The sequence below is a fragment of the Gadus morhua genome, chromosome 23 (genome assembly GCF_902167405.1).
Source record: "Gadus morhua chromosome 23, gadMor3.0, whole genome shotgun sequence".
Lineage (NCBI taxonomy): Eukaryota > Metazoa > Chordata > Actinopteri > Gadiformes > Gadidae > Gadus > Gadus morhua.
The window spans coordinates 2,736,258-2,751,546 of record NC_044070.1 but is presented as its reverse complement, the minus strand read 5'-3'; the positions used below and the strand labels follow the sequence as shown (position 1 = coordinate 2,751,546).

The 15,289-nt window shown below is 46.5% G+C and overlaps 3 protein-coding genes across 3 annotated transcripts; 1 reads left to right on the top strand and 2 right to left on the bottom strand.

Moving 5' to 3' along the window:
* Positions 1 to 42: 42 nt before the first annotated feature.
* On the bottom strand, positions 43 to 2,473 carry gtf3ab (general transcription factor IIIA, b). The gene is made up of 9 exons (XM_030349427.1): positions 2,282 to 2,473; positions 2,021 to 2,115; positions 1,826 to 1,922; positions 1,579 to 1,667; positions 1,430 to 1,503; positions 1,112 to 1,192; positions 796 to 1,025; positions 365 to 412; positions 43 to 284 (listed from the first exon to the last, which is right to left on the bottom strand). The coding sequence occupies exons 1-9, from the start codon at positions 2,393 to 2,395 to the stop codon at positions 162 to 164; spliced, it is 951 nt and encodes a 316-aa protein (XP_030205287.1). The 5' UTR covers positions 2,396 to 2,473; the 3' UTR covers positions 43 to 161.
* A 4,173-nt stretch (positions 2,474 to 6,646) lies between these two features.
* On the bottom strand, positions 6,647 to 9,951 carry rpl21 (ribosomal protein L21). Its single transcript, XM_030349024.1, has 6 exons — positions 9,833 to 9,951; positions 9,089 to 9,167; positions 8,904 to 8,965; positions 8,449 to 8,561; positions 7,471 to 7,621; positions 6,647 to 6,766 (listed from the first exon to the last, which is right to left on the bottom strand). Exons 2-6 carry the CDS (start codon positions 9,153 to 9,155, stop codon positions 6,677 to 6,679), a joined length of 483 nt encoding a protein of 160 aa, XP_030204884.1. The 5' UTR covers positions 9,156 to 9,167; positions 9,833 to 9,951; the 3' UTR covers positions 6,647 to 6,676.
* Positions 9,952 to 9,960: 9 nt separating this feature from the next.
* Positions 9,961 to 15,240, top strand: usp12a (ubiquitin specific peptidase 12a). The gene is made up of 9 exons (XM_030349020.1): positions 9,961 to 10,552; positions 11,319 to 11,399; positions 11,784 to 11,997; positions 12,473 to 12,708; positions 13,017 to 13,093; positions 13,531 to 13,614; positions 13,813 to 14,010; positions 14,359 to 14,437; positions 14,549 to 15,240. Exons 1-9 carry the CDS (start codon positions 10,505 to 10,507, stop codon positions 14,648 to 14,650), a joined length of 1,119 nt encoding a protein of 372 aa, XP_030204880.1. The 5' UTR covers positions 9,961 to 10,504; the 3' UTR covers positions 14,651 to 15,240.
* The last annotated feature ends 49 nt before the right edge of the window (positions 15,241 to 15,289 follow it).

The window sequence follows — 15,289 nt, the reverse complement described above, 5'->3', positions numbered from 1 at the left end:
AAGCCTCGAGCGGCCAACTTGATGAAGAAGATGACTCAGGCATGCTGATGATTTACTTTATAAGCAGGAAAGAATAAATAAGCACTTTAAACAAAAAAGGTATGACGCTTTCTAGCAAGACAAGGTCCATTGGTAGTAACGACTTCTTGGTCCCGGTTGCCTCAGGAGTCGGCCATCTTGGTGCGCTCCAGCTTAGCGGCCAGCATGCAGCCCTCTGCCGAGGTGGGTTTAGCCTTCAGCGGCGCCGTGTCTCCCCCAGGCTGGGGGGTCTTGGGCCGCAGGTTCTGGAAAACAAAACCGTGGAATGTTCAAAACAAAACAGGGCTCACTTTCATTGATAAAACTCGTGGGTAAACCATGTTACCGTCTTCCTTTTAGGGTCGTGCACCACTCCGTGTCGCCAAAGACTTTCCTAGAATATAAACAACATCTGTATATGAATGCCTCCATCTTTAACTAAAGGCAAGGTTTGGTACACAACACATTAAATATTGCACAAGACTGGATCGTCCTCCAAGCCAACAGAATGAAAAGCCTCCACCAGCGGAGGGTAGTCAGTACCTCCACCAGCGGAAGGTAGTCTGTACCTCCACCAGCGGAGGGTAGTCTGTACCTCCACCAGCGGAGGGTAGTCTGTACCTCCACCAGCGGAGGGTACTCTGTACCTCCACCAGCGGAGGGTACTCTGTACCTCCACCAGCGGAGGGTACTCTGTACCTCCACCAGCGGAGGGTACTCTGTACCTCCACCAGCGGAGGGTACTCTGTACCTCCACCAGCGGAGGGTAGTCTGTACCTTCATGGCGAAGCGCTTCCCACAGCCAGGGAAGGCGCAGCCGAAGGCCCGCACGCCCTCGTGCTCCAACAGGACGTGGCTCTCCAGGTGGAACTGCCGTGTGAAGCTCTTGCCACACTTGTGGGGGCAGGCCAGCTCTTTCTTCACCCCCAGGTGGACATGGCGCTTGTGCAGAAGCAGGAAGCGGCCGTTGTTGAATTGCTTCTTGCACTTGTCGCAAGGCAGCTTGACTAAAGAAACAAAGTAGAATGGCCAAACTGGGGATGAAGCCACGAAATGGATTGGATCCCTTCAGGAGAAGAGTTAAGAAGTCTACCTCTGTGCTCCTTCTTGTGGGTCTGGTACGCGGACCAGGTCTTGCCCTGGAAGGGACAGCCGTCTTCTTCACAGGGGTAACCTAGACCCAGAGAACACACATTCACTCAGTTTCGACATGTCCCTAGGAGCTGGTAGGGATGAGGCCTCTTGCCTGAGGAAACCAACAGGTAGACCGCAGAAGATGGGAATTGAGCCAAGGACCTGCCAGCTGAGAGTCAAACACCCTTAACGCTAGAATACCCTACCGATTGGAGGTCTAGTTCTCAAGAAGGTTAAATACAATAAGATAAATAAATAGATAAAAAAGCCCACACACCTTGATGGACCTTCTTGTGATGATCAAGTGACCCACGAGAAGGGAACTCCCTTGTACATCCAGTGACGGTACAACTGTATCACAGCACACAGACCATAGTGAGAGATGCCATAAAGCAACAGCAGTAATAACATCTGGGTGGTACTCACTGGAAGGGCAGGACCTTGGTGTGCTCATACACATGGGCCTTCAGTTGATACCTCTTGCTGAAGTCCTTTCCACAGCCCTGATGGTTACACTGACGACAGCAACACTCAATCATGATTAATAAGCCAACAAACATTCCATGCACTCACCTTCAACAAGGGCGAGGAATTTGGATAATATACTAAAAAGGAATGCTTCAAGTCTCAATGATAAGACATGTTTACAGACACCAAACACCGTTACCAGTACCTTGAAGGGTTTTCCCTCGTTATGGTGGCTTTTATCCATGTGGTTTTTCATACTTGATTGGCTGACAAACGCCTCACCACAGCCATCAGCCTGGCACCTGCAGGAAACAACAAAACATTCATCAAAAGGTACATTGCAAACCAGAGACTACACACTGAAGGTTTGAGATGCTGGGTGATGGCGGCAGAGGTTAACTTGTGCGGTCTGTCCCCACTGTGGTTGAGCTGGTGTCTGGTCAGTTGGTAGCGTGTGCAGAAGTTCTTGTCACAATCGTCACATGAAAATGGTTTCTGGGAGGAAGGAGGGATTCACAAGTGAAGAGGAAATAATGAATATTTGGTGGGAAGCAGTTTTAGTTTCCTTTGCCTCCAGTTTGAGGGAATCGAACATCATCAATCTCATGTTGTCAAGGGTTATGGTGAGTGAAGCTTCTCCAGGTGACACTCAACTACTTACCAATCCTGTGTGTTTGCAATTATGAGCCTCTAACTTCCATGACTTACTGAAAGAGGCACTGCAGTCATGAAATGAGCAAATAAAGCTTTTTTTAATATGTATCCTTTCCCCCATTCTTAACTCTAATTGTTAGATGAAGCGTGGGTACAATGTGAATCAGAGCAGATCATTCACAGATCTACACCCACTAACTCAGCTGCACATGATTTAAAGTATTGGAAGAAACCATCTGAGAAAGGGGTGTCACTTGGTCTGCAAGTAAAAAGGCTGCCTTGCCTCTCATGTTGGACTAACGTATTAATTTTGTGGCAGGGTTTCAACAACAAATATTATATAATTTCTCCCAATTCTCCAAACACAGCGGCATCAGAACCATACTGACCTGTTCAAATGCACACATCTAACCTGTTGTCTAAAAGGAAATCAAATACAGTTAATACGGAAATAATCTTTAATAATGCAAACACAAAAGTAGAGGCCTACTGCGTTCCCCTCATGATTGATAGAGGCTGTAGAACTGTTGGAAACCTTGTCGTGTGTTTCCCTATCTACTGAGCTATCGTGTTTATGTGTGTGCGTGTTTGTGCACAATGCTTCCATTTGTTCTGTATGTGTGTGTGTGTGTCGCTTGTGTGCGTGCGATCACGTGCCTGCACTTTGTGTATACGTGTGAGTGTGTGTGTGTGTGTGTGTGCACGTGTATATATACGTGCTTGTGTGTGTGTTTGTGTGAGTCATGCAAGTGTGGTTAACAGAGAGGCGACAGTCTGTCTCCATTAATCACACACACATGGACTTTACAGCTGCAATCGTAATCTTATCAAGCTCCACTATTGTCTTCTGATAGACCTGATTTATTGTTGTCAGACGTTTCCCCCTCCAGCGTTAAGGGCTTGTTACCCTATGCTGTGGTAGAAGGTACATGGAGCTTTGAGGGGGATCATGGGGAGACCACTCCTCAAATAGGACGATATGGTGATTAATGAAACATCCCTTCTACCTCATCATCTTCTTTTACCCGTTTAAAAAGAAATTGTGTTTGTGTTTGCTTCGATGTCTCCTAAAATAAAGGCCCTAATGCCACAGTGCTTTTATTGGTGGCTTGGCCGCGATCAGCCAATCACTGCATCGACCTGTTTAAACACGGCGTCGACCTCCACCTCCACCGCACCACCCTGATCCCAGACCTCAGACGGCTGAATGAGGGCTATCAAGCCTCTAGGGTGTTACCTGGGGGCCCTCCCACGCTCCAGGTGACCAGGCCCCGGCCGGCAGGCAGGTTTATCAGCATGACCCCACCCTCCTGCACCGCCACACAAGTCAGCTCAGGGCGATTGAGGCTGTGTTTGCTCCCTGGCTGGGGGCTCATGGTGGAGTTCAGCCGACTAGAGCAGAGCACTCCGTCTCCTGGGTCGGTCAGGTTGTTGTTCCAGCATCGGTGTCTGTTTACAGCTTCACAAAGCTATAGATCCAAATTAATAATCTTTAGCCGCATATTTTCTCAGGTCAGTAAATAACTAACAGATTTTTTGTTGTTTTAAACAATGTGATGGATGGATGGACGGACCCCCCCCCCACATCACAAACAAAAAAGTACACAAACAACCCTAAACTAAGACACACACACATACATACACAGAAACACACACGCGCACACACACACACACACACACACACACACACACACACACACACACACACACACACACACACACACACACACACACACACCTTCACTGCAATCTCAGTTTCCAAACGGCTCTTCTTCCCTCAGAGGTTTAAAGTGTCTGTTTTTCTCAATCAAATGATCTGCGGTTCTGTGTGCGTGCGTGTTGGGTTAATATGTAACGGCGCGGGTCGATACGGCTGCTCGGGCCCCACTGGTTAAGCTGACCGACTCAATCTGTGTGTGTCAAATGTGTGTGATTAAAGAGCTCCCTCTCGTATGCGGGCCCGTTCCCCTCTCCTCCCTCTCTGCTTGCTCTCCCTATCCGCGGCCATGTTTACCTAAAGTCTTCCTTCAATCAGTAACTTCCATGAGTCAGCTCCCCACATCCATCCTCAATGGGGGAACAACGCACAGTGCACGTGTACGTACACACCCACCGTTTACTGTTTCAGTAGAGGTACGCCCAGATGTTGAGAGAAGCAAAGCCAACCTGTGTCCTAAAGGGCCATAGGTTGACATTTAGATAGGAAACAGAGACCCTATCAAACGTTCTGCTCGTAAGTCATTCCACACAAGCAGCCTTCACATCAACTGTAGTAAGATCATTTGAGATACAGATGTTGTATGTCTATGAAGGAATGCCTTACACCCTTCAGTGGTGAGCACTATGTATTATTTGTACAATACATTAACCCCCATGTGCTCGTCTTGCCATAGCTCTTTAAGGTCCGCAGTTTCTTGTTCAGATAGTTTGTTATGGATTTAATTTCCTATTATTCTGATAAAAACCCATGTCTTTACATTTTAACAATATATGTAGGTCTATGAATGTAGCTTTATTGCTAATTAATCTGTATGTCAATGCTTACTGTGCAAACAAAGCTATTTTAGCTATCCACTATTGGTTAATGAGCCAGTGCATTTTACAACACAAGAACACTATTACAGTAACAACTACTACCATAATGTGCAGTAATAGTACTTAATACTAAAACCCAACCTGTGGAGGAACTCACAACCTGTACTTCCATGTATGCTCGGAAGTTGACTCAGGTACCCTCTGGCCTAATTTTCCCCTGTTCCTCTCAAACACACTTCATTCTCCCAGCTGCTGCCGGTATCTCTGCAAACCTGCCCTAATTGGTGTAAATATTGGGCAAAGTACTGTTGTGGTAAGATAACCCATTTGTCACATACCCAGTCAGCCATTCAGCCTCCGCTGATTAAACAGCATGAGATAGGCATGGTGTGGTCCACAGAGAAACCATCATCACGAACTCTGATTGACAGCTGATGAAAAATTACACTTCATAAAATAATCCTAATACAAGTTCGGGTCTGGTAAAAGAGCACAAAGATGCATTTACATTCAGTAGACCTATACACAGATGTTTTAAGTAGGATAGACTACAAACCAGTTTGATCATATAGGCCCACTATTGCATGTTTAGTCATAATTATTGTTCGACTATACAAGAAAAAGAAAAAGATGCAGCTTATTAATACACCAACAAATCATACTAAAGCATAATAGCTGACCCTACTGAGCTACCGGCTTCCGAGCCTACACTGCCCCCTGTTGTACACGTAGTTATTTTAGCCATGCGGTGTGTGTATGCCAGGGGTCAGCAACCTTTTCAACATGCAGCGCCACTTTGACATTTTCTCGTTAATGAGTGTGCCTTAAATATATATATATAAAAAAAAAGCTGAATGACAGCGGCCAAAAACATTTCCAGAAGACCTGGAATTGTATTATTTTCATATAGTCCACAATCATGCATTTTAAATGTTTTTTTGGTTGTTATATTTGCAACATGGGCTTACAAATTATAATTTGTCCCATTTTAAAAACACCATTTTCAGAAACTCATTCAAAAACATATTTGCACTTTGAGAAATGTAGAAAAAAGATGACTGTTGGAACCATCCACATCAATATCCTTTAAGACATGTACAGCTTTGCAAAACCATGTGAAGGTGATGCATACAGGCCACTTGCAATATTATGAATATTTTCTTCCATTACTCAACATAGGTTCACAAATATTAATTGATCCCATTTCAGAACACTGCTATCTGTAACTAATTTAAATATATTTGCACATGGAGGAAACGCCCAAAACTGAAAAAAGCGCAAAAGAAAAATCGGTAGTAATGATTATGCTGTCGCATTGTGCATGAATTTTAATAAAAGAAATGGTTGTTCCCCCCCCCCCCCCCCCCCCAAGTGTGCCAATGATTATGCTGCCCCGTGCCAGTGGTGGCACGCGTGCCTAGGGTTGCGGAGCCCTGGCGTAGGCTCTTTGAGTGTTGTAATTACTACAGCTGACGGTTATTCCCCAACAGACTTTGCCATCATCTTTTTGCTAGTAATTTGCATTCAATGACAAGCAACTCTTTTGGCAAAACCATATTAACATGAACAGCCTGGATTAGAGGATTAAGTCAAAAAGGTCAAAGAAATCAAAAAAAAAAAATCATGTCAAGTTGCAGGAAATGACCTTATGCACAGCCTCTTCACATCTATGCGAAGCGTACAGCATTCAGCTTGCGGCACCATCACTGTTTGTAGGTGAAGTTGTGTTCCACATCAGTGGTCGACGAGCCATGGAGAGTGATCCTCAATGAGGGATGGCTGTTGGTCACAGTGCTAAAGTCCACCCACAAGACACCAAGGAGACAAGAGACACGGCCTGAGTACAAACGTCTTTATTGGGCTCAGCTTATGCCATGAACTCGTAGGGGATGGGCTCCAGCAGCACAGGAGAGTTGTTCTTGGTGCTGACGAAGTGAGCCTCACGGGGCGTGGCAGGCTGAGGAGACGGGGACCAGGGAGAGAAAGGGACCAGCGTTAACTCAGACAGGGAGAGAAAGGGACCAGCGTAACTCAGGGACCAGCATTAAAGGACAAATCCGCTATAAAATGGATCTGGGATGTTTAATATGATAACGAGTTGGAATGTTCGTTTGGGAGCATAAAACTGCCTTTTTAATAAACAATCTGTACACTAACAAAGTTAACAATGCCTAATTTTATATGTCGAGACCCATATTATACTACCAAAGAAGTGTCGGGCTACTTTTAGCCTTTTAAGTGGTTTAAAATAGCGATCTTGTTTTTACCATAACACATGCCCCCATCGTTCCAAGTTTATAGCGTTTTGATGGTCGGCTCCAAACAGCCAACTGAAGAATGCATCTATATCCGGTTTTTGTGCTCCAAAACTAACGTTCCAACTTGTTATCATACAAAACATCCAATATATTTTACACCGGATTTGTCTTTTAATTCAGGGACCAGGGAGAGAAAGGGACCAGTGTTAACTCAGGAGTCGGGGGGAGACAGGGACCAGGGTTAACCCAGGAGCCGGGGGAAGACACATCCAAACAGATTAGTTCAAACTAAACTTAAGTATAACTAAATTCAGCCAAGACTGGGGCTATTTAAATACCAATCATTCAACTCATGGTGTAAGAATGATAAATGTTTCATGGAATGCATCTTTGCTTTATCTACCTGACGTTTGAGTTCCACCCAGGTGCCCTTCTCCTTGGCATCAATCTTCTTCTTCTCGTTGGCCTTGACGCGCTGCAGGAAGCTGTCCCTGCTCTTAGAGTGCTTCACGTGCTCAATGCGCACGTTGATCTTCTTGGCCAGGATCTTACCCCTGAGAGGAGACACGCGGAAAACCTTTAATACAGCCGAAACCAAAGATAGCGGCACAATACCAAAATGAATGAGTCACTGATAATAAAACCAGTGTTTCCCATACATAGACCATTATGTGGCGCAGCGCCACGGAATCAACACCGAGCACGAGTTCTTTTTTGTGATTTTTAAATATAAATATCGTTCTTCTCCGCATAGCATTATCTCCCTGTCATTCTCGTACACACGCACAGAGACAAGCGCGCACACATGCCAATGGTGCGCGGGTAAACTACAACTTATTGGGCGAACCCGACTATCATACATGCACACGCACTGACAGCGGATTCGCCCGCTCATCCTCTCAACACGGCAACAAAGGCAAACCCGAAACAGCGGGATATGTAAGGGATAATGTATAGAACGCCGGTCATTATCGGGAAAATAAGCACCGACAGGGCTAACAGGACACAAACGCGCAGCGGAGGTGTCTTGCTTCGCCCTGAAGGGGCTTATTTTCAATAATGCGCCACCTCCCCGACTGGACTCCTTTTCCAACACCAACAGCAGTCCACGTCCTAACCCCCCCCCCCCGCCAAACATTGCTACCTGGTCTGTGGGAAACACTGAAAACTGTCTCCTCATTGCAGGCCCACGGCCAACAGTAGTTGGGCGGGGCTGCTCAAGGAAGGTACTCTGCCCCACCGGAATGACCACTGAGGACATTTAGCGATCCTTGTGGCAAAGTGAAGGTGGGACTTCTTTATTTCAGATTGGCAGGTGAAAGTACAGGCGTTCCATCAACCAAAAGGTGATAAAGGCAGCCTTTACTACGTTTGTACTCACTTGATCTGCTTGTTGACGATGACGCCGACAGCATGTTGGGTTACATTGTAGATTCTACCAGTCTTACCGTGGTAGCACTTATGAGGCATTCCTTTCTGAATGGTACCTGTGCCCTGGAATCATACAAACTACATGAGAAACATCCACAATATAACAGAATTGTGACAACATTTCCCACAACAAACAGGTGAAAGTATTTATTTTGACGATCACATCAGCAATCCAATTCCATGCCAATAAGGAATGTTGATAGAAAATATGTCAGATTATCCAAAACCTCTGGAATGGTCCTTTAGAAATGTCACTGAACTGAATCAGGATAAGTGTTAATTGCAAAGCACAAAATACACCAAGCTTTAATATAAATGGTTGTCAATAAACTGCAGGCCTACATAAGCACATGGTACAATCTTCTCCAACAGAAACCAGTTTGAAACATTCAGGCTGAAACTTACCTTGATATCAACAATGTCTCCCTTCTTGTAGATGCGCATGTAGGTGGATAGAGGAATGGGTCCTGCACGATTAAATAAAATGTTACAAAACGCTTGCCTGACCCAGTGACCGTTTGGAAACTGTAAACTACATTTAATAGACAGGTAAACATTAGTCAAAGAGTTCTACAAGGGGGTATACTTGCCATGTTTGCGGAATTGCCGGCTGAACATATACCGCGTTCCCCTCCTCTTGCCTCTGGTGTTCGTCATGATGCCCGATTACTGTCGAATAAACCACACATTGACACTCATCAGCAATTCTACTTGGGCATCAAACAGTTCTGCTTATAACGTCGCAGGATGAAGTTAACGTCCAACAGTGACGGTCCCTTAAAAGACCACCTCAAGTGCTCTCGAGAGGATTTTTCTGGAAATCAAACCACATCAGTTTGTATGTATCAATTTATCACGCATTCATATTATAAAGAAAATGACAGGGGTCCTGTACATCAATACACAAAAAGGTTTGCGTTTTTGTGATTTAACCAGGGTCCTGGTTAACCGGGGGGCTGCTTAACCCTTGTAGTTCCCTGATCTACCCGGGTTGCTGTACATCAACCAAATCTTTTTACAATTAATCAAACACACGTATTATTTAAAAAGAAAAAACACTCGTCGGAATGCATAAACGTTGACTATATCGGAGGTGGTCACTGTAAAGCTCGTTTCTCGTGGCTTAAGGCCCGTCGATCCTGCAGCCCACATGGGAACCACGCCACCGCTCCAGTCACACACAACAGCGTCAACTCTGCCCTCAGCTACCATCAACTGCTTAATAACTCAATATCTTGAGGGTATTCATTATAATGTATCTATACGTGGCTTTATATCCCAATACTACTCAAATGTACATATAAAAGTATTTTTTAGAGCGGAGCATATCTTACCCCCGTTCGCTTACAAGATGGCGGGTACGGCGGAAAGAGAGATTGAAGGACCCAAAGCTCCTCCTTGTTAAGTCAAATCCAGGCATCCGAGGATATCGCCTGAGTAAAATACCTGCCGCCTGAGCAAAGGGGACACCCATCAACTGACCCAGGGTCAGCACGTACCGATATCTCCTTAACAATGCGCGTTCAAATTATGAACATCAGTGGTCCTAAATCAGATGTTGATAGTGGATTGTCTGGACTTTATTTCTGATTTGTTTACAACTCCAGTGGACATTTTGACGGGAGGGCGAACTGCGTTGAGCCGAACGACAAGACAAATTGATCGGTTTAGTTCGTATTATCTGTATTCAGCGGTCAAACGACTGCTCATATGTACAACTGGGAATGGTGTACATCTATTTATATATCTTGAAGATACAACTCTCAACATAACTTTGACACACGGAGCAACAGAATTTATTAGCGCAAGGTTGAATTGGGAAGGCTGTGACCGTACCTCGGCGAACACGAATCTTTACTGGGAGTCTTTACGGTCTTTATGGTGAGTTTACTGGTTTTATAGTAACCCGGTGATGCAGTAGAACTCACCGCGCAGCCGCGCGTTCCGAGCCCACCGCCTCACGAGGAGCCGCGCGCCGCAACACGGGGGAAGATGGCGCTGGCCGAATGGAAATCCTAATGACTGTCTCAAAATTCGCCTCTTTTTGTACCATGGTAAGCTCTAATAATTTCTCTTATTTGTTAGAGGGGTTGGTGATGGTGATTAGTAAGATGTGATCCAAGGCCCTGGCTCGATATCCTGCGTGTGACCGCAAATTTAGTGAAAACATCCTCTTCTGGTCGCAGTGTCAGGAGAAGCAGCCTCCCACCTAGCCCCGTTGCCCGTGGCCCCAATCCCCGTAGCCCTGCTCCCACCTAGCCCTGGTCCCATCTAGCCCTGCTCCTCGTAGCCCTAGTCCCCGTCCCCTCGGTTGGAATATCGTTTCGATTCCCCCCGAGATGTAGATGGAGGTTTGGGGTGTTATAAAGGTAGTGAATTGCTCATACAGGAGAAGCGATATGTTGGCTGCAGTCCGATCGGAGGTGAACCTGCTGCAGCGGTGACGGCCAGCTAGCCCACCGTGTTACATACCACAATTCAACCCTTCCTGGTTCAACATCTGGGTGGGAAGACGGACTGGTTATCATTGGCCGTAAATTCTGGCTGATAACTAGGTCCAAGCCGCTCTCCAAATGAGCCGGATGGACGTGAGGCGCTGATAGGTGAATGACGACATTGCTAGCTGCGCAGTTAAGGACCTGCTCCAGGTCCCGTCTCTGTCCCAGCACCATCCTCTGTTAAAACATTAAAGCCATACCACCCCATGCAGTGCGCCACGGAACCAGTGTAAGAATGGTGTCGGGAGTGATAAATCCCTTCATCTGTCAGTAAGGATTATAGCGTAATATCTTGTTTAATGTACTTTTTTTTTCTTTGCAGGGCGCAAATGCCTCTGCTCTGGAGAAAGAGATTGGCTCTGAGCAGTTTCCCGTCAATGAGCACTACTTCGGCCTCGTCAACGTAAGTGATGAACTGCATTCTTTAAAGGCTCAGCGACTGACATAATGTACAGGAACATTTACAATATATTTTACCTGCGCAATTTTAACACTTCACAGTTTAACATTTGTGGAATGCGTTTACTGCCTTTGGCTACTGTTTTATTTATTAATATTGCTATGGGGGTTTTGCACTATTGTACTATAGGACTAGTTTGATCCGGCTCCTCCTAGCGCATGTCGAGGAGTCCCTAAGCAAGACACCTTACCCTGACTGCTCTGTGTGTGAATGTGCATTCACCATTGTAAGTCGCTTTGGATAAAAGCGCCTGCTAAATGGCCTAAATGTATATGTAAAGTGATCACAATGGCTTTCTCTCTAATGCTCTTTCCATCCCCTCCCCAGTTCGGGAACACCTGCTACTGCAACTCTGTACTGCAGGCGCTGTACTTCTGCCGGCCGTTCCGGGAGAAGATCCTGGCCTACCGCAGTCAGCCGCGGCGCAAGGAGAACCTGCTCACCTGCCTAGCGGACCTGTTCCATAGCATCACCAACCAGAAGAGGAAGGTGGGCGTCATACCGCCCAAGAAGTTCATCACCCGGCTCCGCAAGGAGAATGGTGAGAGGAGAGGGTGACGGAGCGGCCCCCCTCAGGGGGGCTAGGGTTACACTAACCCTAACCCTAACCCTTCGTCTGGGTGGGCCTTCTGTCTGGGTGGGGCTGGAAATGTAAGGTGAGGTAGGGACGTTTCTGAGGTTTCTTGTGGTCCTTATTGAACACGTTGTACAGCTCTGTTCAGTTGGTTGGTTCCTAATTTACTCATGCTGAGCTATTTGCTACTCTGCCATTTCTCCTCTCGCTCTCTCTTTTATCTCACTTCCCCTATCTCACTTCCTTTCTTTCGTCTCTCTTTCTGTCTCTCTCACTGTCTCTCTCTCGCTACGTCTCTCTTTATGTCTCAATGTCTCCCTCTGTCTCTCTCTCTGTCCCTCTTTATGTTTCTTTATGTCTCTCTCCCTCTGTCACTCTCTTCATGTCTCTCTCTGTCTCTCTTTCTTTCTCTGTCTCTCTCTGTATGTCTCTCTCTGTCCAGAACTCTTTGATAACTACATGCAGCAGGATGCTCATGAGTTCCTGAACTACCTGCTCAACACCATCGCTGACCTGCTGCAGGAGGAGCGCAGGCAGGATAAGCCCAACGGCCGGCTGGCCAACGGCTCGCTGGACTCCCAGAACAACAACAGCAACGCCACGCCCGCGCCTACCTGGGTCCACGAGATCTTTCAGGGCACACTGACCAATGAGACACGCTGCCTCACCTGTGAAACGGTACGTAGGCCAGTCCGACCGCAACACTAGTTACCACTACCTATCTATCCCCCTCCTGCCATCCGACTGCAAGTCTAAGGAGGCTATTGGTGATATCATGGTTATAACCTTCACTATCAGAAGTGGTTTTGTTATTGGATTATATTATGAATTGAGATGTAGACGTGGATCTAGACTAGAGGTAGTGTCACGGGATAGTCTACCCGTGATGTCTCAAAAACCATTTGGATCAGATATGGTACAACTTCTTTATTTGTATTTAATGTTTGCTATTGATGGGGGTCCATGTGAATGAATGTTTTCTGCAGATAAGCAGCAAGGATGAGGACTTCCTGGACCTGTCTGTGGACGTGGAGCAGAACACCTCGATCACTCACTGCCTCAGGTAAGCCCTGGTGCACGGTCCCTCATCATGTGTTGGCTGGGTGTGATGGTCCCATGGAAGCTGCTTGGTTAACAGTGGGGCTAGGGGATAGTATAGTCACTGGAGGTTCGATCCCCAATGTCCATATGTGTAGGCATCTGGGAGCAAGATGTCTAACCTCTACTTGCTTATCGATAAACAGTTTATTAGCGACTGACAAACTATTTGAAAGTAAACGGAAACTTCTTGTAGGCACTGTATGTCTGTGCCTGTTAATTAATTTACCGTCAAACCCGTCTTTGCGTTTTCTTGGTCCAAACGTTCCGTGTGGGAGGAGCATTCTGTTTCCTACAGTAAAGGACATCAGTGAAGCCTTCTTCATTTCCCCTGGTGTCTGGTTTTTTAAATCCGATCTCGTGCCATGTAGAGGATCTGAATCAATCTCTTTTGTCGCACAGAGGCTTCAGTAATACTGAGACGCTGTGCAGCGAGTACAAGTACTACTGCGAAGAGTGCAGAAGCAAACAAGAGGCACACAAAAGGTCTGTTCCAGTGTGTGTGTGTGTGTGTGTGTGTGCACATTTGTGTGTTGTTCTCTCCCAGGATGTGTGTTGACCCCAGTGTGGTTCTCTCCCAGGATGTGTGTTGACCCCAGTGTGGTTCTCTCCCAGGATGTGTGTTGACCCCAGTGTGGTTCTCTCCCAGGATGTGTGTGTTGACCCGATGTGGTTCTCTCCCAGGATGCGGGTGAAGAAGCTGCCCATGATCCTGGCTCTGCACCTGAAGCGCTTCAAGTACATGGAGCAGCTGCAGCGCTACACCAAGCTGTCCTATCGCGTCGTCTTCCCCCTGGAGCTCCGCCTCTTCAACACGTCCGGAGACGCCACCAACCCCGAGAGACTGTACGACCTGGTGGCCGTGGTGGTGCATTGTGGGAGGTTTGTTTCCCAGCGTCTTAAATTGATCACATGAAAGGGTTTTAGGAGTGGAGCAGCTCTTAGAAAGAGAGGAAGTCAAGGATAATACCCTATTATAACCTTTAAAGATTAAAACCCCTATTGAGGTTTGTCTAGTACTCCCACCACTTAAATCTGACCCACCAGTTCCGTTAAATAATACTCATCAACATAATATCCTGACACTAGAATAGTGAGGTAAGTACTCGTGGTCTCAGGTGTATGTTAGAGTATGGATCTGTCTCCAGTGTTGAGGCTCAATAGTACCTCTGTTTGATTGAACTCGACTGCTGAAGGTGTTTACTACGTGTGGCTCTTGTTTGTGTGCAGCGGTCCGAACCGCGGTCACTACATCGCCATCGTGAAGAGCCACGACTTCTGGCTTCTGTTTGACGATGACATCGTAGAGGTACACACCCGCACGCACTTGCACACAACCGCACAGTGTGTTCGTGTGCTAAGCAGTTATTCTCGTTCAATGCATGTGGATTTTTCTAACCCCTCCCCCTGTCCCCTCCAGAAAATCGACGCCCAGGCCATAGAGGAGTTCTACGGACTCACCTCTGAGATCTCCAAGAACTCTGAGTCGGGCTACATCCTCTTCTACCAGTCCAGAGACTGAGGGGCGGTGCCGGGCCGGGAAGGCGGCCGCCACGGGGGGCAGGGGTCCGTTTAATGAATGAGAAGATGGCTGTCGGCATTGTTTTTTATGAAACAATATTGGGTTCGGTAGGGGTTTGTATAGTGGGTGGTTGGTGGGTTCAGTGGCCTGCGATTCTTTAATCATTTTCTGGCATGGGGTGTGGGAGGTGAACGGGTATTTAATGACTCATATGATGTGTAATGCCCCTCTATTTCCTCCTGGCCCCTCCAAACTCCCCTCCCACTCTCACCTTTCAACACTGCAGTTCTGAGTTTGCGTTGAGGGGATGAGGGTAGGTGGGGGGACGGAGGGAGGGGTGGGGATTGGTGGGTGGTTTATTTCTACAGTGTACAGAGGGGTATTTGTATAAATATTACGAAAAAGATAATATCATTGGAAAAATAATAAAATATTAGACCATGAGAAGATGTATTGACACTATGGTGCACTTTTGATACCGTTTTGTAAGTGTTGGCAAGTTTAACGTGAGGGTTTGCCTGAAAGGCCCATTGTAAAGCGACCATTTTCTGTTTTAAAGGAAAAAAATAATAAAAGCTGATGAGATTCAAGTCGCGTCTGCCTCCGGTCCTCTCCCTTCACAGGTGCGCACCGATGACT